Here is a 23276-nt window from a genome sequence, read left to right on the forward strand (position 1 = left end):
CCAATTATTTATCAGAGTTGTTAATTAATCCTACGTATTTTAAATTTTTACAAATTTTTCATAAAATTATGACTTTGTTGAAAGTAAAGTTCCTTTAAAAGACTATTTTATAAATAAAAAATGTGATTCTATGTTTATAAAATCTGTATTTGCTATAAAATATATAGTTGTTTTGGTTATAATTAATAAAAATTGAAAATTAAAAGACTATTTTATAAATTAAAAAATATGACTATATAATACATGAATGATATTCTTGTCTCTATATTTAGAGATTAAATAGTAATCTCTATTTTAGACAAAGAAATAGAGATTGGTCTTAACACTTTTTCCTCTATTATTTTATTTAGATGTGGAAATAATTGGAAATTCTCTAAATAGCAAAAGATTTATGCTATGTTCTAAGAATAGTGAATGAAAACTTCATTGTGCCTTTTTCCTCGACTCTATCAGTTTCTTGATGAGAGTTAATGGGTATTTTTGATCATTTCACAAGGATTCAAGATACGAAACCTGGACAGTGGTTATAAAGTGGAACTCAAGTACGATGATGAGCTCTGATTCAGAACCCAATGACGGCATGTTAAACTGAATTGCAAACTTATATGTAAACTAATCAAAGACCTTTTGAATATTTAGATGCTCGTGTAAAAACTGTTTTCACTTATTATAAGCCAAAAAAGAAAGAAAGAAAGATTTTAGGACTCATAGAGGAGAAAATGGGCAGACCGGGCAGTGTAGCCCCGGAGTCAACGATGAACACATTGCCGGAGACATATTGAGAAGAGTCGTGAATTAGATAGCGAACGAGAGAGGTGAGTCCCGGATCCACGGCCTGTTCAGCGGTTAGTGGGACAATCCGGTCGGTCACATTCTTGAGCCACTTTTGCTGGATAAGAGCTTGTGTGATCTCTGACTTAAAAAGCCCCGGTGCGATCGAGTTCACTCTAATATTGTAAACACCTAGCTCAATAGCCATCGCTCTCGTCATGGTGTCAACACCACTTTTGGAAGTAGCATACGCGACTGCACCGTAAAATAAATTGCGGTGGAGCCCTGAAATGGATGAAATGTTTATCACCGAGCCACCATGGTGTTTAGCGTCACGCATTAAAACGCATACGTATTTGGATACTAACCAAGCTCCGGTTAAGTTGGTTTTAAAGACTTTGTCCCATTCGTTTTCTGATAGATCCAAACTAGACTTGACATTGCCTCTGATTCCGGCATTGTTGACCAACGCATCGATCTTTCCAAAGACTTCCCAAGCTTCTTTAACCGCTTTTTGAATGGTGGCTGCGTTTGATGAAACGTCTAGCTCAAGGGCAGCGGCTTGGACTCCAGTTGTGTTGATTTCAGAGCAGAGGGATTTGATACGATCCACACGACGAGCTGCTGCGATAATCTTGCAGCCAGCTTGGGCTAGGTCAAGACAGATCTCTCTTCCTATACCAGAGGAAGCTCCTGTCACAAGAACCACTTTGTCTTTAAGCTCACACCATGGCTCCAGTTGTATCGACACCTGCTTATCTCCACAACAAAGAAAACAGTTATAATAAAGTAATGATCAAGTGAGAGAATAAATGCGATATAAGAGAAAATAAAGTATCTCACAGTTTGAAGGTTGCTCATGTTCTTCCTCTAGGGATGTGTGTGGGGTTCCGTGGAGAAGGAGAAGCCCATAACACGTATATATATACAAATAAAGAAAGACTTGATTACCAAAAATAAAAAATAAAGAAAGACTTCTCTCTAAACCAAATCGACAATTTAACGTGGCAGATTCGTTAAACTGATTTGTTTGGGTTATTTAATATTGTCCGATGTCTTCGAGGTGAAAATATTTTGTTCTCTTTTCCTTTGGCAACAAGTGAAAAGAGTTAGTTGGTTTTAAGGTAGCGGCGAGCTTTGAAGCAAATTTAAAGGTTTTTAATAATGGTGTTTTACAGTTTCCAAGATATTTCTCTACATTTTAATACTACGAGTTGTGAGCCAGATCTCCACATGAATATGTCTGTCATCCTGCTCAACTGAAAATAAAGGTTGACGCCGATGGAGCCTTGCGAAGTGTTTGGAACACCAAAGTATTGCTGTATCCTGTAGACTGTAGTGGAGCTTTTCGAACGCCAGACACATGTCAGTCGAGTGAATACTATGGTTTCTTTAAAAGCCTTCCCGACTGCTTATATTTACGCTTATGATGAATTGACGTTTTTTTAACACAGTTTTTCGTTTTCTATATGAAATACCGATTTCTTGGCCATGGTTAATAAAATTAGTAAAAAAATGTGACAACAACAGATGTTTCATATATTTCTTATATCTTTAGATTAGAGATGCAACAAGGCATTGGTTAATGCCTAATCTCTTTTGCAGCAAAACGACCATCTTCATCAACTGGCATTGGTTAAATCTCTAATCTCTCATCTATGTATGTGGGGTTTGCAGAGATGTCTAGTCTAGTAAAGGAGAAAGGATTAGCGACTTGTGGAAGTGAAATACCACAAGATCTTTGTTCTTGACCGTGAAATACTTGTGGAAGCTGAGAAGCTCTCAAGAAGGTATGAGTACAATAACAAAGTTATACACAAACAAATAAACTCATCATTACATTTGCGCTAATTGGTTGTATATATATGAATATCGATTTCTTTGTCAATGGTTATAAAAAATATATGAAAATATGTTACAATAACACATGAAAACACTGCAATCCCTATCTTTTTTTCTACATATGGGATAAAAAAATTTCTTGATTCGTGTTTTTTTTTTCCTCACCATAAGCCTGCAAACTTCTTTTTAGACTTTCCGAGAAATAAGATAACCAGGAGGGTTTCTAACATTTCTTGATTTGATACTTGCAGTTCTCAGAAGTCTACGGAACTCATGGAGACTGATTTTACCATCATTATCAATGTCTGCTTCTTCAAGAAGTGGCTCAATGGACCCTTTCAAGCCAGTATGCTGCAGAAAGAAACAAAACAAATAGTGTGACACTAACTTAAATAATAAGCATAATAAAGTAACAATAATAGTAGAAACAAATACAAACCATTCGAAGTTCCTCTGCTGTTATGAATCCATCTCCATCTATGTCGAATTTCTCAAATGCTGTTCTTGATCTCTGTTGCCATTTCTCAGAATCATGCTCCTCTAATTGATTTACGTGTAACGCAGCAGCAACGAACTCTTCAAAATCCACAAATCCATCTGTGTTGCTATCAATCTGCATGCAGCATTAAAACACAACTTGTAGCTTAGTTTAGATTGAAGAATCTCACCATCATTAACTAGCTTTATATTTTACATATAACATACCGCTTGAAGAATCTCTGCCACTCGTGCATCCTTAAGCTTCCAAGGATGATCTTTTGCAAGAGCCTACATAAATTTAGTGTCGAATATTTTGTAACGCATTTTGCTAATTATTTGAGGAAGTTTTATCGTTTTATTTTCAGTTTTTTTTTTACCTGCCTCATCTCGTCAAGGCTAATGGCGCCATTTTTATCAACATCAATCGCATCAAACTGGTCTCTAAGATCAGCTGACTCTTCTTCATCAAGCGTTGTTGCAAGAGCCTAGTACGGACGTAAAACAAATCATGTTATTCAATTACATAACCAAACTTCAAAATCCAAACACAAATCTCTGTTCTTGAATACCCTTAAAGCGAATTGCTTGAGGCGGCTAAATTTAACGAACTGACGCATGTTGTTGAGAACAGATATGTCTATGGGAATCTCACTTGCATCTCCTCCTTCTCTAACCCATGGATGTGCTGCAACAACCACAATCCTCAGAAAAAGATACAACAAATGAAAACAAAATGGCTAAAAAAATGTACTTACATAGGGCCTGTGCAGCTGTTAATCTAGCTCTCGGGTCTTTTACTAATAACTTCTTAACGAAATCTTTGGCGCTGTTGCTAACGGTTGGCCACGGTTTTCTTCTGAAGTCAGGTTTGTTCTTCAAGACCTACACGTACGTACAAACACAATCTTTCAATTCAAAGTTAAAGAAAAAGAAGTATAATCATTCTTTTTTTTTTTTTTTCCTGAGGATAATAACTACACAAAACCTCTTTGAAGATGCCATCTTCAGTCTTGTCCCAGAAAGGCCGTCTTCCGCAGAGAAGAATGTAACTTATAACACCGATACTCCACACATCTGATTCAGGTCCCGACCTGCGTTTCAATACTTCAGGTGCTACGTAATACGCGCTACCGACAATATCATGAAACTTTTTCCCTGCATGTTTGTTTATATAACAGTTAGATCACCGGAATGAAAAGAAAAAATAAAGAGATATGACAAACTTTGTAACCAAACCTGGTTTTATGAAGTCTGATAAACCGAAGTCTGTAGCTTTTAGAGGTGAATCTTCTTCAGTTGATTTGAACAAAAAATTCTGTTAAGTCAAAAACAAAAAGTTGTGAATAAAACTAAACTACACACTCAGAAACGTGGCGATAAAGAAACCTACTGATGAAAAATGGGTTGACTCATATCCTTTATATATTACTTAAGTTTTCTTCAAAATTGCGACATGAGATTTTTTTCTCTAATAAACTACATATTCAGAAATGTTATGGTAAGGAAACTATCGTACTACCTCTGGTTTCATATCTCTGTGAACCAAACCACGCAAATGACACTCAGCTGCAACTTTCAGCATTTGTCTCACTACCACGGCCGCGTCTCTTTCGCTATAACGACTTTCTTTCCTAAAACAAAAATAGCAACAAAAAGTAGCTTTGAGATCAAAAGTATTAAAGACTCTAAAAACCAAAATGTACTACTCAGATAAGGCCTTACTTGGCTAATATCCGATCCAGCAATTCACCACCCTCACATAACCTGAAGGACAACATCATATCAAAAGACAAAATTAATTATCAATAGAGGAAAGACCATGTTTTTTTAGCCATTTTATTTTCTTGCAATGCAATGTAAACAGAGTTTTTTTAGCCATTTTATTTAGCCAAAATTAATTATCAATAGAAGGGTTTTTACTTACTCCATGGCTATGTAAACAGAGTTCTTGTCCTCGAAGGCATTGTGAAACCGAACAACATTTTCATGACCAGTTAAAGCTTGTAGTATCTTCACCTCTCTCTTCACATCTTCCACCGCTATCGGAATCGTCATCTGCCCCCACCAAAACCAAATCCATAAACGTAAGGCTCTCAGGAAACTCAAAAACCGCAATATTTTTAACACGATCGATGTTATGTTACCTTGGCCTTGTCTATCTTCTTGACTGCGACACGATCTCCTGTCTTTTTGTCGGTAGCGACATACGTATAACCGAACTGACCATGTCCGAGCAGTTTCCCGATGGTGTAACGGTTATCAAAATCTTTAGCGTACCCGAAATCGACGCGCTTACCGTAAGGGATCGCTTCTCCGTGCCTCTTCCCTTTATTCCCAGCCTTCTCTCTCGCCTTCCCGTGCTGCGTTGGCGTCTGTCTCGTTTGCGTCTGCGGCGGCGTTTTCTTGGTCGTCGCGGGGGATCGTCGCGGTTGAGTCCTGTGGTCTTTCTGGATCGTAACGGCCAAGAACGAACATGGCGTTTGTGCAGGCCTGTGTTTAGCGACGGTGAGGGGGTTGGGACTCCGGGGGCTGTTGTTTCGGCGGCCGGAGACTTTGGCGGAGGAGAAACAGAGACCCATTTTTTAAATGGTTTCGGTTTCTTGGAACCTACGCGAGGTTGATGTTCTTCTCTCCAAGGACTTTTGTGGCATCAATGAATAGAAAATGAGGTCGCCATCGAAACAGCATTGCCAGATAGAGATCGTGCGAAATGAAGGAAGAGAGAGGCTTAGATATGCGTTGGTCAAGAAAACAGAGAAAATGTTTTTATTTATTTCTGTCTAAAACGAATAGTTATTTTTGGTGGACGCTGTCAAGACATATCCGAGAACCTTAAAAGAAAAACATAGGATGCAAAAGTACATTTTCATATAGTACATAAAATGTTACAGAACATCATCCAAAGGAGTCATAAATACCATTACCCAGAGATACATTTACAAAACTAATGAATAGCGTTAGATTCCATCTTACATTAAAACACACAAATTTTCTTAGAAGTATTTTGAAAGTTAGAACCAAGGATGCCATGTTGGATCCATCATACATAAGTTGCGAGGCGACAAGGCTGCCTCCACCAACTCGTTCACTCCTCTTTGCACCGACTGTGGCGGCTCCACAATGTTTTCATCCTATAAATCAAAACCCATCAAAATGTTTCAATCTTACATGATGATGATGATGATGATAAATGATAATATTGGTGACAAATGTACCTCTTCAGAAAAGTACTGTGGGGCTATTCCTCTGATCCGGCCAATGACATCATTCACGTTGGAGTTAACTTTGTCCTTGAGCTCGGCTGAGTTCAATGTAGCAATCCCTCCAACAGGAGGAATCGGCATACCAAGAGGTCTTCTTCCAAACCAAGACAGCAATTCATCACGGAAGAACATAGCCAGTTGATACCGAAGATGGTCATTTTGCTGCAAAAGAGATTAGAGATTAGAGATCAATCAGTGGCTTCTTTTTGTTGCATCAATTAGCTTTTGTTGTATATATATATATATATTTGTTTACCTTGGAGGAGATAACTGCTTGAGCTGCTGAACACATGGATGACATGAGAAGACCTTCGACTCCAAACTGAGAGAAGAACGCTTGCATGTTCCTTGTGAGGCGGAAAGGCACCGGTTCGTTAAACTCTATCATCCCATTGGCGTCATAGGCTGGGTGAAAATCTGTCTGGAACATTTTCCCGGTGTTTTTCGCAAACAAGACCTTGTTCGGGGACCTCCCACCAATTTGTAGCATGAAGGACATGAAACTGGAGACAGATAGCTGGACTGCAAACTGCTTCTTGAATGCCCACATATGGCTTCCGCTCATCAACGTCTTGTACATGTACTGAGAGAATATACTGTCATTTACCAAGGTTTTTGTTATGTCACTGTAAGCCTGCAAACGAAGATCTCCTATCGCCTCTGCTGAGACTTGCCCTGATATCGCTTGATTCAGTTGCTCCTTGAAGTGGCTAATTGGAAGATCTGCCTCTCGGTCATTCCGTGCACAGTGATTCTCATACACCTCAAGGAAAGTGTTGTACATGAGATCATCCTCAACCATCCGTACCTGAAACCAGATATGTTGTTTATAGACCATGCTGAGAGAGAAAGGGATTTATATTAACTCCTGGACATCTTTTTGTGCAATGAACCACTAAGTATTGATACTTATCCAATAATAAAACATCAAATCTGAACATATGGTATACAAATTACCTGAGACCAGACAGGAATGATGATTGGAGTGTGGATTCCAATATGTCGTCTTCTTGATTCTTTATGCTTATCAAACATTTGGTTCATCACACGGAAAAGCTGCAAGATGCGTTCATCACTTCTGGCATTAGGAGTCAGTGATGTCTGGACTATAAAATGCTTTTGAGAGCCATCTGAGCCAATAAGAGTCAATCTCCTGAAGCTGCTTCCATGCCTTCGAACAATGGGTACATCTGCTCCAACCCTATCCAGCTTTACTGTATGATCCGGTGCTACTTCCTGGATAGGAGTAAAGAAAGTTCAATTTGAAGACTAAATTAACTGCAACGCGAGAGTAGTCTAAATTACTTGAATATTACAGACTTAATCCTACCTGGTCTACAAAGTACTGCCCTGGTATCTCCACGTCAACAACATTGAAATCACGCAATACCCTGCTTTCATCTTCCAATCTCAACACAGCTGGGAACCTGTCTTCAACGTTGCTCTGAAGAATGTTTTTCCATTTTTTCAGTCGCGTTGTTAGCTCAGCAAGTGTGGCCGGGAATGTAGTTGTGCTTTCTGGATCAAGGTGACGCTCAAAATCCTGTTTGTACTCTTTTACAAACTCGACATGCTTTGACACAGCATCTGCCGAGAAACAAGCTCTGCAGACACCCGACAGTTCTTTTTTGAGCGGTTGGGGAACCTCAGCAGTGGTAGCAGTTGGATACTTGTAACAACGATGCAACAGAGCATTCACAACAGCCAGCAATCTTTCTTCTGGTAATGTAACAAACCTCGAACCTATTTCCGTGAGAAGAACCTACAAAGGAAGATTACTTGCTTAGCTCATCCCATATCAAAGAGGCAGAACTCATCACAGTTGAGAGCAAATTTTAGGTGATACATATTTAAAGTGAACACATATCACCTCAAGTTCACTGGCTAAGTTGTTATGTTTACTCCTAAGAGCTTCCATGATATCCTTGGCAGCGTCAAAAGCACCAGCAGCAGACATTGCCAAGGATGCACCATTCTGTCTCGCTGTGTTTTCATTGATAGTAGAGCTGCTTTGGTGCATAGACTGATCATTCCCGGGATGAGTATTATTGTCTGTGGTAGAGCGTTCACTTTCTTGCCCATGTGGGTTACCGCTGTCATGGGTCCCACTGGCTCCACTAATTTGAGCGCCTTGATGGATTTGAGTTTCCGATGGTAAATTACCTCCACCATGACTCGCTACACCAGAAGCATTTTGCTGCATTCTTTGAGCCAAAACCAATCTGCCAAGCTCAGACTTATTTACTGCATCACGTCGTTCCAGTAAGTATGTGCGCAACCAATAATAGAGAGCCTGAAACGGAAAGTTCCCACATACTCAGATGAAATAATAAAAAATGCACGGCACGAGTTAGTCATCAAACGCAAAAAGGTAAATTACCTGTGGGAAGACTGCAGCAATTTTCAATAAGACCAATTTGCAATGGGGTGCCTCAGTTCTTTGTAGGGAAAGCAATAGCTGTGGGATCCACGACAGCCACACCCAGTGAGGAACTTGTTCTAAGTGTTTATCAAACACTCTGCCAACAGGCTCATTCGCTGTATCGAAACTAAGAAGATAAAGAACACGAGCTATATGACTTCTGGAATTGGAGACTCCAAATCTTATACCCTGAAGAAAGCAACTGACTGCATATTCAAGCCAGATTTCATCTTGTGTTTCTTGGTAGGCCTATAAAAGAGAGTATCATTTAAGTACAAATATGGACGAATGTTAAGAGCAAATAAGAAGCACAGCGCAATCATAAGAAATACCATGTCACAATAGTTTCCCCAGCTTATCCATCCTTTGGGTAAATTCTTGAACAGGGTGATTGCATTGGAATATGCGATATTAGCACCTTCCGTATCATTTAATTTCAGATGAAAATCGCCCTTCAGACGAAAGATCTCTGCTTTGATCTTATCTGGAAAATACTCTAAATTTGTGCTATTGATCAGATTAAGACCACTAGCGCGCTCTCCCTTCATTTCCAGATAAGCTTTTGCCTGCTCTCTAATTTTAACAAAGGCTTCCTGTACTCGCACATCCAAAAACGAAGATAAGGAAGATACCTTCACTAATAACAGTATTTCAAGCTCAAACAACAATAGAAACATGACATGAATCAAGCTATCAACCAAATTTGGCAAAATATGATACCGAAAAAAAGAAAAGTCAAAGTGCTCTTGTATAGAATTCAGCTACTAATTCAACTCTGCCCAACTTCTGGAAGATTAAAGATCTTAGAGAAACATACCTGTACTTCCATTGTGGAATGGCCATACATTTTTTCAAGTATCTGTACACAAACATCATACAGCTCTTGTTTCCGAGCTATCCTGGCAAGCTTATTGACGTTCCATGCTTTGTCCCGGAATCCAAGGTGATGAAGCGGAGAATTTGAGGTAGCAAAGTCCTTAAACGCTTCAATAACTACATTATACATTTCATTCCTCCACTGCAGCATATCATACCAGACTGGCATACTGTCCCATTCATTTGGAGTCCTCAGCCTCCAAGTCTCGAGAATATCCTTTAGATCTGCATAACGATTTCCGGGTGCACCAACAGCAGAGTTTCCTGAAACTTTATTCCCATTTGCTATGTCAACATGAATTCTTGCAGACTCTTGAACCTCAACTAGTTGTTGGAATTGTTGTAGTAATGGCACTCTAGCATGTACAGACATTTCAGGCAACTGCCACCACTGTTCCAATGCAAGATCAACGCCTTTTCCAACTATGTTCTCAGCATCTCCAACACCACTTGAATTTCTGTCATGAAGGGCAAAATAAGCTTGAACCAAGCGAAGCTTTGGAGTCTCTTCGACTTGTGCCTTCGGTATCACATGGTCCTTCAAATATGCCCAATCTGGTAGTTTCCAAAGACTATCAAGCAGGATTTCATAATTCTCAATGCTTTTTCCAAAGTCTACCAGGGCATCCCATTGACCAAGCTGAGTGGCACAGTGAAGCCACTGCTCCTCCCACATACACATTTCAGCCTTAGGAACGGTGTTATTATAAGTGCCTTGGGTTGCCTTAACCATTGCCTGATAAAAGAGGCTCTGAGAACGCTGCCAAAAACCATGCTGAACTAATGAGAGTCCAGCTCTTGTTTCAGCAGTGATGGACCTCTTCTTCCACAACCCATATCTCATATCTTCTTCATTTAACAAACGATAAAGCTCAGCAAGAGACTCAGCGCATTTTGAGTCATTCATGAACAACATCACATGGCTCTCTAGCAAAGCCAATGCGAGATGCCATGCATTGTACGTTTTTCCAATATATTTGATAAGCTCACTAGGCATCCTAGGTTGAGGGTGGCTCAACTGAAGCCCTTCCAGAAGTGCTTGCACAACATTAGGCCGGTGTCCTTGTTGCTTCTTATGGTAGTCCTTTGACAGGAGAGAAATCATCGGTTTAGCCAAAGCTACCTGTTCTTCCTTAAGCAGAGTTACCCATACAATTGGAAACACCAAAACCCATAGATGATATGCAACATTGGCATCAGTGTGTGCCAGCTCCCTTAAAGGGATGACAACATCAGCCACCTATAGTGAAAATTCAAAAATGTTTAGAACTTTAGGATGTAAATAATGTATTCTTCAAAATTATCCCAAATTGATCAGGTGGACAAAAACACAAGTTACTTATTATAATTAAGTAAACATTTTAGATCAAGTACTTTTAAAAAAAAAGTACTTCAAATGATTCGTAATCACCTGAAGTTTGCTTGTCGCGCTCAGAAATTGGGCATGCTTCATAACAATGTTGTCAAACATTGAAGCAACTTCTTCAGGACCCTCTAAGGTAGCAAGAGGTTGGTGTTGTAACCCATGATTATCAGAAGGTAAAAGTGGTGGTACCCTGGCAGAATTTGGCGCCAGACTAATTGGCTTGTCCTCGACTAAGATAGCAAGAAGAAGATCAAGACCTTGTTTGAGCCAAAAAACATCACTTAAAGCTTCCCAATCCTGGATTTGAATAATGTACTGCAGCCGTGAGAACAAATTTTTTCCAAGAGACTCGTGATATAACAAGAAGAACTTCCTTCTCATCTCAGGATCCCTTGCCCGCAAACCAAGCATAAAATGTCTTTCAACTTTCAGAGAGACCTCCTGTCGTAGGGCGAGAGGGTACCTAATTAATAATTAGATGACAATAATATTATCTCTCTCATAAAAGCAATGCAATGGTATAAGGGGAAAAAGATTATAAAGCAAAAACATACTTTGTTGAATCAGCACAAAGTCCATATAACAGCTGAAGATACTTCTGATCCCACTCTTCCAAAGCATCAGATGAGAAGTGTTGCTTATCAAGGTATGAAAGCTTATTCAAAAAAGCAACTATATCCTTTTGGGTAAGGAAAGAACCAGACATTCCAGATGCACCTGTTTTGCTGAAATCATCCTCAACCCACCTTTTGATCATGTCTAGTATGCAGAGAAGCACACTAGCATCAATACCCTTTTCGGAAAGCAAGGTGTTCAGAATTTGAGTAACAGATCTTTTGCAATCAGGTATAAGCATGACCGTTTCATCAATAAGTTCCAAGACCGACTTTATATTACATATGACTGATCCAACATCAGCACTTTGACGAGAAGAAGTTACAGCAGAATCTGAATCTGCTCGCGGACCCTGGAAATGAAGAGAAAAAGTCCCAGAGTAAGTAATGATTTCGGAATCGGAACGACTAGGTTGTCTGGTCACTATATAGTCAGATGGTAAAGAAGTAATCTATAGGAGTGAGTAAAAGGGATAGAAATGATATCTAAAGAGACCAGTAAAGCAAATGAGTTGGACAAGCAAGGTGAAGAATGAGAGGATCCGGTCTAAACCCTAAGATCATACCAGGGATTAGTTAAAGTATGCACAGGAGATTGCAATACTCAATTAAATTTCCATTTAAAGTTCCCACAAGCGGAAAGCAAGCACTATTGATCTCTTAGCAAAAACAAGTTATTATGTAAGAAATAACGTACTTGTCTAGGATGAGAACCCACTGCTGATCCCAGGTCCCGCGCAAGGCGTTGAAGGATACGCACCACAACATATGAGTCAACAAAGTTTTTGTGTACCTTGGCCAACGTTTTGATGACAAGGAGTACAAAGCTAACTGAACCAAAGGAGTTATCTTCTCCTGAAGCTTGTGGAGCAGTAACAGCACTCACATGTTTGTTGATCAGCTCACTGACTTTCTGGTACAATAGCTTTATGTCAGGAGGTGTATTAGCTGCATCCAGTGGGAATGCGGTGAAGACCATCTTCAACAAGGAGCATAACGATTCACCAGCATCGAGCATCTTTTGTTTGAAACAAGGCTCAAGAATCTGGTGAAAAAACAAACAGTCAGTCTTGTGCGCAGCATGCAAAAAGCATTAGTCTGTTACAAATCTTATAATAAAGAATACTGCAGCAAGTATACCTGCGAAATCTGGTTGATGTTGTTCCTAATGAAAAGATGTGGCTGCTTTTCCAGAACTTTGTTCATGACATCCAAGCCCTGAGCAAGTGCTGTTGACGGATCTGATGACTGAGACGGTGGCATGCTGCTCAACAATTTTTCTAAATAGTTGAACTTGACGTTAGCATTTGGCCAAACCTCCAAAGCTTGTGAAAGCAAATCTAATGCTTGTTTGTACATAGTGTTGGTTTCCCTGTCCTTAGGCTCAATTACCAATGTTACCTGTTCAAGACAGCCAAAATCTTAAAAACAGCGAAATGAAAATAAAACTAAGGTCATGTCTGCTAAACACAATTCGACCAATAAATGAACATGTTATAGCTGGGGCAATGTTATGCACATAAGCTCTTAGACATGAGGTGACATGGTCTGAGCGTAAAGCCTTACTCTTATGAGAAAATTAATAATCATTTCTTCCATGGCAGCATTTGGCTTGAATTCCTCATCAGGCTGGGTAGCAGATCCAGGAGTTTCTATGTTGGGGATTGATGATGCACCACCAGGTGACATGACACAGATGGACTGGAGACCAGGTTCAATTTTAACTCGTTTACTTGGATCTTCTGATGTGGCAGATCCATCTGTTGAACGCTTAGGATCAGCATCAGATGAAGTATGCAATTCATCAGTAGCCTGGCTGGTTCCATCAGTATCAGCGACCATTTTCATTTCATTCTGTCTTTGTCTTTCCCAGCTAACAACCAATCCAGCAAGTTCAATCGCTAGCCGCCTATTCTCTGCAGTAGTATTATATGGCAAACCTAGGCGACTCAAAGAATTCACCATTTGAGGGACAAACTGTGCTCTACAGCTGTAAAAGAGATCTGAATGGCGAACAACAAGTAGGAAGATGTGGATCAAATTTGGAATTGAATGACCTTCCTCGACCAATATTTTTTTGGTGTATCTTATCCAAATTGGCATGCGTGAATCTCCAAGAGGCAGCCTTTTGGGTAAAGCTGGCATTAGAATATCCAGGGCTTGCTTAACTAGCATCTTATTCTCTGGCTGACATGTCCTTAGAAGCGCAACAAAAACCTACATCCAATTGGTAAATTACATTGGTGTCAGTTAGAATTTAGAAAAAGTTGTTTTTGCAGGAAAATGCTTCTTCTCTTCTTATATAGCTCTTCAGCTTACTCAGATTTAGGAAGAGTATTCTATCGAAGAGAACAACCATATGCATGTCATAGTATCATGAAGTCTAACAACATGCATTTTTAAGACGTACATGCAGTATTAAGACAAACATCAGATCTAGATTAAGCTAATAACTGGCCGTCTCAGTCATATACAAAGATTACGAAAAAATCTGCAGGGTTTTACCAACGGAGAGAGGAGGTCAACATGATATACGCTGCTATCTGAAGCTCAAGGAGGGTTTTTTTTTATCATTCTTCACGAAAGTCAATAAACATCAGTGACATCTAATGGCACAGCAAATTTAATCGGTACCTGGAGAATAATCTTTTCTGGGGCCTGGTAAGCATCCAAGAAGTGGCAAACATTAACAAATGCCCACTGCTTACTGGCACTATCTTCCCGTTTGAGATGATTCCATCCAAACTTAATGAGCTCTTTTCTATGATGAACCAAGTCACTCTGAAGATATTTTAGAAGCAAAGTTGCTAATTGCAAAAGTTCGATCCTCAAAGGTTCATCATATTCAGCCGAAACCTACACAAGGGGAGATTTACCAATACGACAATGATAAATCTTAACAAGTCTTAAATAGCGGATAAAAAATAGGAAACATATGTTCAAATACAATATAAACCAGTATGACCGTTATACAACACTCTTCCCCACAACATTGGTATGTTCCTATTAAATTAAGTTAGTTAGAGGGGAAAAGAACCGACCTCTTCGGGTGGATCAAGAAGCCTCTCCACAATGGTTTTGACGATATCAGGGTCAATAACCTCCCATGTTTGGCCGTTTTGGAAAGCATGAGAAAGCATTGGAAGAATAAGCATTTGCATTGCCTGAACTAAATGATCATGGCCGAGTTGTTTGGAGTGGAAAAGGTCAAGGAAATGCAGGAGAAGTGCTCTTTTCATATTGGGCGGATAACCTTCTGCAACCTGATTGAACAGATCCCAGTTATTTTACGAGAGCTGGAAAAGTGTGTGAACTAGATGAAGTGAGAAAGAAAAGCGTATCTAAATTTGAAACTCTTAGATACCTCAATAATGTAGAATTCCTTCAAAAAGGTGTAGTCAATGCGGCTATGGAACAAGAAAATCGAGAGAATATCGAAGAGAACATTCACTTCAGACTTTTCATGCCGCAGGTAATTCAAGAAGCACTTCACAAGCCATTTGCTCTCTTTCACCTGTGTAATTGAGAATGAAAACGACGTCAGATTCAAACTATTTAACTATCTCACATAACTCACAAATCACAATGAAGATTGTTCAGATTTAAGCGGTCGAGATACAAGAAACTACCTGAACTAAGTTCAGCTCTTGCTCATTCTGCAAGCGAGATATCCTTGAAGGTGATTTCCAAATGAGAACCAAGGTATCAAAAACTCTGCGGTTGCTCTGCAGCCAGTTGGGTATCAGTTTCACCATTGTTTTGATGAGGTAGAGCCCCTGAAAATACGCATCCGATGCTACAATAGCCTTTTCTGGTGCCGTGCTAGAACTCTCTGATTTAACAGCGACAAGATTTTCATCTCCACATGATGTACCTGGAGGAGTTGAAGCTGTCATGCTCATTGTAGCATCAAGTTTTGGTAAAATTTCTGGAAAGGCATGTGAAAGTATCTTCTGTGGGGATTTTGCTAGTTCTTCTCTTAACGGTTGACCCGCATCTGATCGGATTATATACATAAACCTGAGTTTTTAATAAAGAAACAAGCAGTTGTCGTCAGAAAATTTGTGACAATGTACTCCAAGCTCACACTTTACACATAACAAGATGCAGTGAACTAAGAAACTTATCATTAGATAACGTCCTCACCTTCGGAAATATTTTGGTTCACTTAATCTAGAAAGAAAATAATCAACAGCGAGGCTCGCATATCGGTTCAAGAACTTGGTAAGCGGTAGACGGTATGGGCTATTAATCTCACTGTACACTTGCCCAGGAGGAAGAGCTGCTTCTAAGTCAATTGTTAAGGTTACAAGTTCATCTAGAAATTTCGAAGCAGCATGTGGAAGTAAGTGGAAGAGCTCGATGATAGCTGCCATGAAAACAAAAGAAGAGTTGTGCTCAAGTGAATAATCTTTTAACCAGAAATCGAATACTATATTTTCAAAGTCTATATTACCCGCTGCTATTTTTGGCTCTTCTCCAGTTTTCCATGATTTTTGGGACTGGGCAAGTTTCTCCGGCTCCAACCATTTCTTCAGGTGCTCCAGCAACTTTCCTCCTAATGTCACATTAAACCAATTTGACAGAAGTTCAAGCAGGCGTGCCAGACCTTGCAGTAAAGGCATACTGAGATTCTTTGTGTGCGCCAAATTAACTAGTATTGGCCTGAGGCTACTCTGAAGAAGCTCCTTGGGCATTCTTTGTTGATTAATAACCTAAGTCAGAAAACAGAGTTTCAAAAAGTAATCAAGTTCATAAGAGAACAAATTAAAAAAGATAGATAAATAAATAGACTCCCAAACTCAGCTAAGCAAGTTCCTCTTATTCAAATTCAATGTGCATGCACGAATCCTAATTAAGATAAAAGAAAACTACAAACCTGTCTTAAACCCTCCTTAGCAACCGCCACGATTTCTGGAGCTCTACATGTTAAAGACTTGAAAAACATGGAAATTATTTTGGCACGTAGTTCATTGTGAGTTTGCGTTCGGAAATCAGTCCATGCCATAGTTGTGCACAGAAGCTCAATACAAGCTGTTCGAAGCCTGTTCAATGATGTAAGCACTTTAGGATTCATCAACTTCACAGCCCAGACAGTTTCATCAGCCTCAGCTATTTGTAATGCTTCTTGCAGAAAGTTAACCAACTCTGGAGTCACTTTCAGAAGGGGAGGCCTCAGTGCCAAGCAAAAATTAAGAGCTGAAACGGTTCCAACCTGCAAGGTAAATTAAATAAGGTAAAAATCAAAGACGAGAGGATGACAAGGCCGAAAAGATCCACAGACATAGCAGTGGGACGCACCTGTTGATCAACTGTCTTTGATCGGAGTGGACGCATTATAAGTGGCTGCAGCAGCAGTTGGTACAAAGGCTCAAGCAACTCAGTTACCTCACTTCCAGTTCGGCTAGCCAAAAGTGCAAGGCAGTTCTGTACATTTTTTCTCACAGGGATTGATGCGTTAGGATTGAACAGCTCTGTAGCAAGATATTCTACTACATCTTGAAAGCTTTTCCTACGTGCTTCACTGTTTGCTTCGTCGACATTATTAACCACTCTAAGAATCTGCATAAGAACCTGACTTGTCTCTTCTTGCTCTTTGCTAGCATAAACGGGAAGCCTCTTTAGAACATAAACCAGACCACGCACAATCTTTACTTGGAAATGACATAATGTCTCAACATTCACTTTCCCCACCAATGCACCCAACCCCATAACCCCTCCCATCTGTGCTTGCCATGTGCTCCCATAACAGCCATGCAACAGCCGGGGCAAAAGTTGTTCAAACACTGGTATTCGTACACTTGGATGGGGTGAATATACTGGATTTGTAGAAGGGCTCGAGACAATCATGGAAGCATTGTGACCACCCCTAGACATCAGCACATCAGCATGTTTGACCCGAGCAAGGAACAAAAGTGTTTCCGAAAACACATTTAACGCATTCAGAGCAGCTTTGGCGTGGAGCCTGTTTTCATCTGCAAGCACATCGACCAGCGCGTCCAAAAATATCAAAGGATCTAACTGCTTTAGGTTAGATGATCGATTGCCCTTCGACCTGGAACTCGCCGAAATCACGGAACCCCCAAGTGAAGCAGTGCTAGTTGATGCATTTGAGGAGGTGTATTCAATATGCAAGATAATCGCAAAATGGCGGCAAATATTCACAACGAAGTTATCATCCGAGTCACTGAGATCCAAATCGGAACTGGCAGCAAGTATTGTGACCAACAGTGTCTTGAAGATTGACTTCTCAGCCATTAACTGGGTCTTTGTTTTTACTCCTAAGTCAGCCTGTGACAGAACAAGAAGACATCACATTTAATAAAGGGCATCCTTCTTCAACATATTAAGCCAAGTGCAATAGGTATTATAAGAAACTCGATATTACTATCACAGATTAAGACTACAACTAATACCTATAAGAAACTCGATATTACTATCACAGATTAAGACTACAACTAACCTTCATTTCCCCTGATTCACTCCTGTGCCAAGATGAATCAACAGAGGAACGCAACAGAGTTGATAATTGCCTGGGCGTTTGCCCCACATCAGTGACACAACCAGGTAAATTAAGTTGAGACAGTAAGCATACACGGAGGAATTTTAGAGCTTGCTTCCTGTAGTAGATGTCTATGCCTTGGTCCCTCTGAATAACTGCTGGTACAGCAAGATTAATAAATTTATCTAACGGTACCAGAAAAGGCGTGGATGGCTCAAATGTAAGAACTAAGCGGAGACCATGCTCTGGGTTATCTTTGCATTCAAGCGTAAGAGGCTCCTTCAAGAATCTTCGGTTGCGACCACCCAACTTTCCGAGGATTTGCAAAGCTTTTCCACCCCAAGGATATGGCACAGGCCTTAAATGAGACCATAACGCTAAGATCACTTCAGACATCACATTGGCCATGCTAGGTTCCAGAAAATCGGGATTCAGACTATCCACCCAGAACTCAAGGGTGCGTAACCCCAAGCTCACAAGTTCATCGCTTCCCCTTAAACAGAATACAAGAGGCTTCATGAGACGGGGAAGGTATGGCAATAAGGAGCTTAAGCGTGCAGGAAGCGTCAAACAAAGCTCTAGCAAAAGATCTTTCATGTCCTCCCCAGCTGGACCCTCGAGCATTGTCAGAAGAATATTAAGACAAGGTAGCAGCACTGGAATCAAATCTCTCAGAAGCAGCTCATATTTACATCCAGCAAGACCTCTGAATACAGTACGGAGCAATTGCATATAAGCAAGAGGTTTTTCAACTTCAGTAGCACTTTTCATGCAGACTTCCATAATAGCAGGCACGTGGTGCTGTAATATTCTTTCAAAATCCGATGGTGCTTTGGTAACAGCCCCAAAGATGCATCTAAACAGATGCAAAACTAGTTTAGTTGCATCAGATTCTGGATTCTTCAGAGCATCAAGTTTGCTGCTTACTAGTAAATTGATCAAAACATCTGCAAATGGCTTGTAAACTTTGGGAGCTTGCAGAAGTGCGGCAAATATCTGAACGAGTTGGTTATTGTTAATCATGCACTCAAAAAGCTCAGGCATGCATAAAGAAAACATGTCCATTAGATCTCGAGGTTCCATAATAGCAAGAATCTGGGAGAAAAGGCTGAGCATTTCCTTCTCCTCGTCCTTTTCTTTGAAGAGAGCTAAGCAGTGGACACCACTCTTTAAGACACCAGAGGCTTTCCATACCTGCGTTCAGGCAGAGATTACAGATTTAGCACCAGTAAAGACTGGAGAAACAATCTCACAAAAAATACCTCATCTTCTCTCATTCCTTTAAAACCCTGAGGAGCAGATGGCTGTGAAGCAAGAGCTTGAGGGTTCAGCCCCTGGGAAGTAGGAGAAACGTTCAGAATTAATATATGTGCATGACAAAACAATACAACACTGATAGTAGAGACAACAGAACACAAACCTGAGGTCGAGGTAAATGAGCATGGGTTATACTCCATATTATTGTTTTCATTCCTGAACAACAAATCAAGAGAAAAAAACATATAGATTTTCAAGTATAGAATCATAATCAATGTAAGAATATTATTTTGCCAAGATTCAGTACCCATGACCAGTGTCTTGATCAGATTCTTATAATCATTCACCTCTTTTGAATGTTCGACTGGAACCTGCAAATTCATAACTGCCTGCAACCAGTGTGATCTAGCAATTATAAAAGCTGCTAGATATTCCAATTGTCGATCCAAACAAAATATACGAAATTATCAATAAGATTGCATAACGCTTTGGTGAAGAGACACAAAGGCTGTTATGAAGTCTAAAAATCTTACTTGAAAACGAACGTTCAATATCCATGTAAGAATATTAATTCGTAACTGAATTTTAATACTAACATGCCACCCATACTAACATGCCACCCACACATTGGCTGAAGTATCGGGTTCACTATAATACAATAGTCATCATTGAAGATTATAAACAGAGACAAATTACATGTACAGGAAGTTCAAGCTTTGCCCTCAAAGTGACCCGGTCCTTTCCGACTTCACCCTCCTCCAAAAGCTATGCATCACCAAGCAAGAACAAGTAAGATACTTAATAAAATTTTGGAGATGAGAAGAGAATTAGTTCAAGAATAGGATTACCTGAGGTATAGTACGCTTGAAATTACTGAATTTTCCAACAAAGGCATCCAAGATACGTCCCTGAAAACAGGTATTGCAAGAATTAAGTTAATGGACAGAGAAGCCAACCAATTAAAATTTGTACTCTTCGGAGAACTTTTACCAGTAAAATTCGTGCTTCATCCATTGAGTGCTGATCAACACCTTTCTCAAATATTGGTTCTACCTGAATCCAATAAAAGTATAAAGTATTAACTAAAGCTAAATGAAATAGAAGCATATTTTAAGTAGTACATCAAATTAAATAAGACAAGCACGGTTGGGAATATAGAATTACCAGATTTAGCATCAGCCGGGCACATGTTGTATGGATGCTAACAGAGAGGGTAGAGTCGTGCATGTTTCTTGAAAATAAGTAGATGATCCGCGATAACTACAAAGTTGTTTATAGTCAATTCACAGGGATGTTAAGGAAAGCACGACAAAATAAAAGAAGATATTTCAAAAATGATGTTCCAAAAGGAAAGCAATAAATGTGTCTTCTAACGACATATAGTTTCATTCACTTATAATGGAATCCAGGCTGTTAAGATCAACATTGAAGACAGTACAAATCTCTTTATCAGTAAGAACCTGAGAAAGAGAAAGATCTCCGCGAACGTGGTGAACAATCTCCGCGAGTAGGCTGTAAGCCAAAGGTCTCAAAGACTCAAAACAAGCTCTCCCAGTGCCAACGAGAACCCTGGCACAAACAAAAGTCATAATTGTTTAAGGATTCTACAGCTTGATAGATTATCTGGAGAAAAAAAAAGAGTGCGTAAAAAAAATGAAACATCATACCTCTCATCTAAAAGAGTGTCAATAAGAGGAAATAAACCTCTCTTGAAATCGGTCCCAAGTACATGCTTTAGTGAGACTAGGAGTTCCTGCATTTTATGTGATGAAAATTAAAAATTTAACTGCAATAAAAAGGTCGCTCAGAATTAAAAAATAACCGAAGAGAAGGAACAAAGGTCTCCCACCTTTCTGATAGATGCAGAATCTGAACAGGTCACAAGCAAATTTACAATGCTTTTACATATGCTTTCTTCATGCGGCCGGATATATTCGGCGCAGCTTTTTAACAAATAAGTCAGAAAAGAAACGGTCTGCAAATAAACCAAAAAACAAAAGTCAATCTACAACGCCATTACCCCCCTCACTAACAATATAATTCAAATAAAAATTTTAATCATAAAAGGTATAATTTCCTTCCTGACGCAGAACCATTGATCTCACCTTAACCTGTGCACCTTTCAACTCTATAAACTGAGGCTTCAAATGAGAAGGGACATTCTCAGGTCCAGGGACAGATATAGCAGCAACCATCAGGGGAAGCAAATGAGGAATGTTGGTCTGAACCAGTCGACTATACAGCTGAAAAAGAAACATAACAACAAGAGGACTCTCCGTGACTATCTTAAACGACCGGGTGCTCGGGTTAAGCTGCCCATTCCCGACAGGCGCGGCAGGGGTAAGCGACTGATCAGAAGAAGCAGACGTCTCCACAGGCTTCACCTCTTCCATTTTAACATTATCGAAGAAATGACTCACAGTGAACCTAAACACCTGATAGATCTTGCAGACAAAGTCCAAAAACGGCTGAACCTCGTTCTCCAGCGTCGGCCTAAAGTTCCTAAGGAGGTCGAAGATTATACGGATGCAAATCAACCCGTTCTCTTCGTTATCAGTGGTGAGCACCTGCATGGCGACTTTCAAGAGGTCCTGAACAAAGGGTCGAAGCACCTCGCTGTGAGGGAGACGGTTAAGGATCTCAACCACGATGTTCCGGAGCTTGTGCTCGGGGCTATCGACGAGCTGAGGTTTGGTGATCTGTAGGAGGATCACTGAGAATGCAGGGAAGTAGCATTTCAGGAAGTTCAAGTACTCGGCGGTGTGAGCTATCTCGAGACTGTCTCTGACCTCCACCACCATCTCAAGCCTTGTTTGAATAGCTAAAAGGCAGAGAGAGAGAAAAAGGATTAGACTTAAAACAATTAATAGAAACAAAAGTTAGAAACTGAGCTTACGTAGGTCAGGATCCACGAGACGGCGGGAGTGTTGCTCGAAATTCTGAATTGGGCTCATGGTGAACTATGAAGTGAGTACAGAAAGAGGAATGATTTACACGGCGGACGGGAGCTCCTCCGACGAGGAAGTGACGGGCTAGGTCTAAACGAGTGGGATTAACGAGGGTTTTTAGGGAAGCTGCTAAATTAGAGAAAATTTATGAGGAGGAACGACTTCGGGGAGGAGGAGGAAGATGAAGATTCTCTAAAGAAATTTTCCCTCTCATTTTTTTTGTTTCTTCGTCTTCGTTCTTTCTCGGTGACTCCTTTTGAATAGTGAGGCGGAGAACTCCGTCACATTTTCATGAGATCGCCGACTTGTTTGTACGGACCGGACCGGTTTGATATTTTCTGTTTCTATCTTAATGGGCCTATAAATATAAGCCCAGATTAATTTGTGAAGCCCATAATACCTTTTTGGGTTAAGAAAAGAGAGGAGAGGTGTTTGTTTTATCAAGATTCAAGACTGGGGCAGCTATATAGAGATTTTGTAACTGTTTAAGATTAGTGAAATGCATGCAATGTTTTTTTATATAAGTAAAAGTTTTGTAGAACTAAATCAACGAATTGAATTAATATTATAACTCCAATCGAGCTCAACGCCTCAACCACATGTGCCAGCCATATATAACTCCTCAGATCATAGGTCATCTTTTGCTCGACCTTGAATGCTTTGACCTGATCATGATTGTTTCCCTATTGTTTTTGATCAGTCTGTTCTTTACTTGGAACATGATATTATTTAGCAACGTTTATGGAAGCAAAACTCAAAACCAGAAATTTTCAAAACTTCTTTTTAATTTGTATTGATTGGTTTTCTTAAATAATATGTAGTTCATATAACTGATCCAAACAATTATATCTCAGCGGGTTTAATAATTCAGTCAACAGAAAATGTGAAATATACCAAACTGATCCAAACGAGTCTTTTGGGAAGACTTTCACATA

General features: G+C 39.8%; 3 protein-coding genes across 3 annotated transcripts; all 3 read right to left on the minus strand.

The window, feature by feature from the left end:
- Nucleotides 1-667: 667 nt before the first annotated feature.
- LOC108858795 (uncharacterized) lies at nucleotides 668-1632 on the minus strand. Its single transcript, XM_056985859.1, has 2 exons — nucleotides 1615-1632; nucleotides 668-1522 (listed from the first exon to the last, which is right to left on the minus strand). The coding sequence occupies exons 1-2, from the start codon at nucleotides 1630-1632 to the stop codon at nucleotides 668-670; spliced, it is 873 nt and encodes a 290-aa protein (XP_056841839.1).
- Nucleotides 1633-2618: 986 nt separating this feature from the next.
- On the minus strand, nucleotides 2619-5838 carry LOC108861151 (calcium-dependent protein kinase 16). Its single transcript, XM_018634978.2, has 12 exons — nucleotides 5238-5838; nucleotides 5018-5148; nucleotides 4816-4857; nucleotides 4613-4724; nucleotides 4330-4408; nucleotides 4079-4248; nucleotides 3849-3975; nucleotides 3663-3778; nucleotides 3471-3578; nucleotides 3319-3381; nucleotides 3053-3226; nucleotides 2619-2964 (listed from the first exon to the last, which is right to left on the minus strand). Exons 1-12 carry the CDS (start codon nucleotides 5670-5672, stop codon nucleotides 2800-2802), a joined length of 1722 nt encoding a protein of 573 aa, XP_018490480.1. The 5' UTR covers nucleotides 5673-5838; the 3' UTR covers nucleotides 2619-2799.
- Nucleotides 5839-5944: 106 nt separating this feature from the next.
- LOC108861150 (uncharacterized) lies at nucleotides 5945-22636 on the minus strand. Its single transcript, XM_018634976.2, has 35 exons — nucleotides 22290-22636; nucleotides 21499-22214; nucleotides 21243-21368; nucleotides 21061-21146; nucleotides 20854-20962; nucleotides 20558-20653; nucleotides 20384-20446; nucleotides 20242-20301; nucleotides 20090-20158; nucleotides 19701-19782; nucleotides 19557-19609; nucleotides 19399-19470; nucleotides 18098-19330; nucleotides 16936-17925; nucleotides 16514-16849; nucleotides 16091-16349; nucleotides 15781-16003; nucleotides 15264-15654; nucleotides 14999-15148; nucleotides 14676-14897; nucleotides 14269-14490; nucleotides 13201-13851; nucleotides 12775-13035; nucleotides 12332-12679; nucleotides 11575-11987; nucleotides 11066-11483; nucleotides 9596-10894; nucleotides 9111-9371; nucleotides 8737-9027; nucleotides 8227-8649; nucleotides 7687-8118; nucleotides 7314-7592; nucleotides 6613-7164; nucleotides 6309-6518; nucleotides 5945-6224 (listed from the first exon to the last, which is right to left on the minus strand). The coding sequence occupies exons 1-35, from the start codon at nucleotides 22345-22347 to the stop codon at nucleotides 6105-6107; spliced, it is 11574 nt and encodes a 3857-aa protein (XP_018490478.1). The 5' UTR covers nucleotides 22348-22636; the 3' UTR covers nucleotides 5945-6104.
- Nucleotides 22637-23276: the final 640 nt, after the last annotated feature.

The sequence above is a fragment of the Raphanus sativus genome, chromosome 5, assembly GCF_000801105.2.
Source record: "Raphanus sativus cultivar WK10039 chromosome 5, ASM80110v3, whole genome shotgun sequence".
In the NCBI taxonomy this organism is placed as follows: Eukaryota; Viridiplantae; Streptophyta; class Magnoliopsida; order Brassicales; family Brassicaceae; genus Raphanus; species Raphanus sativus.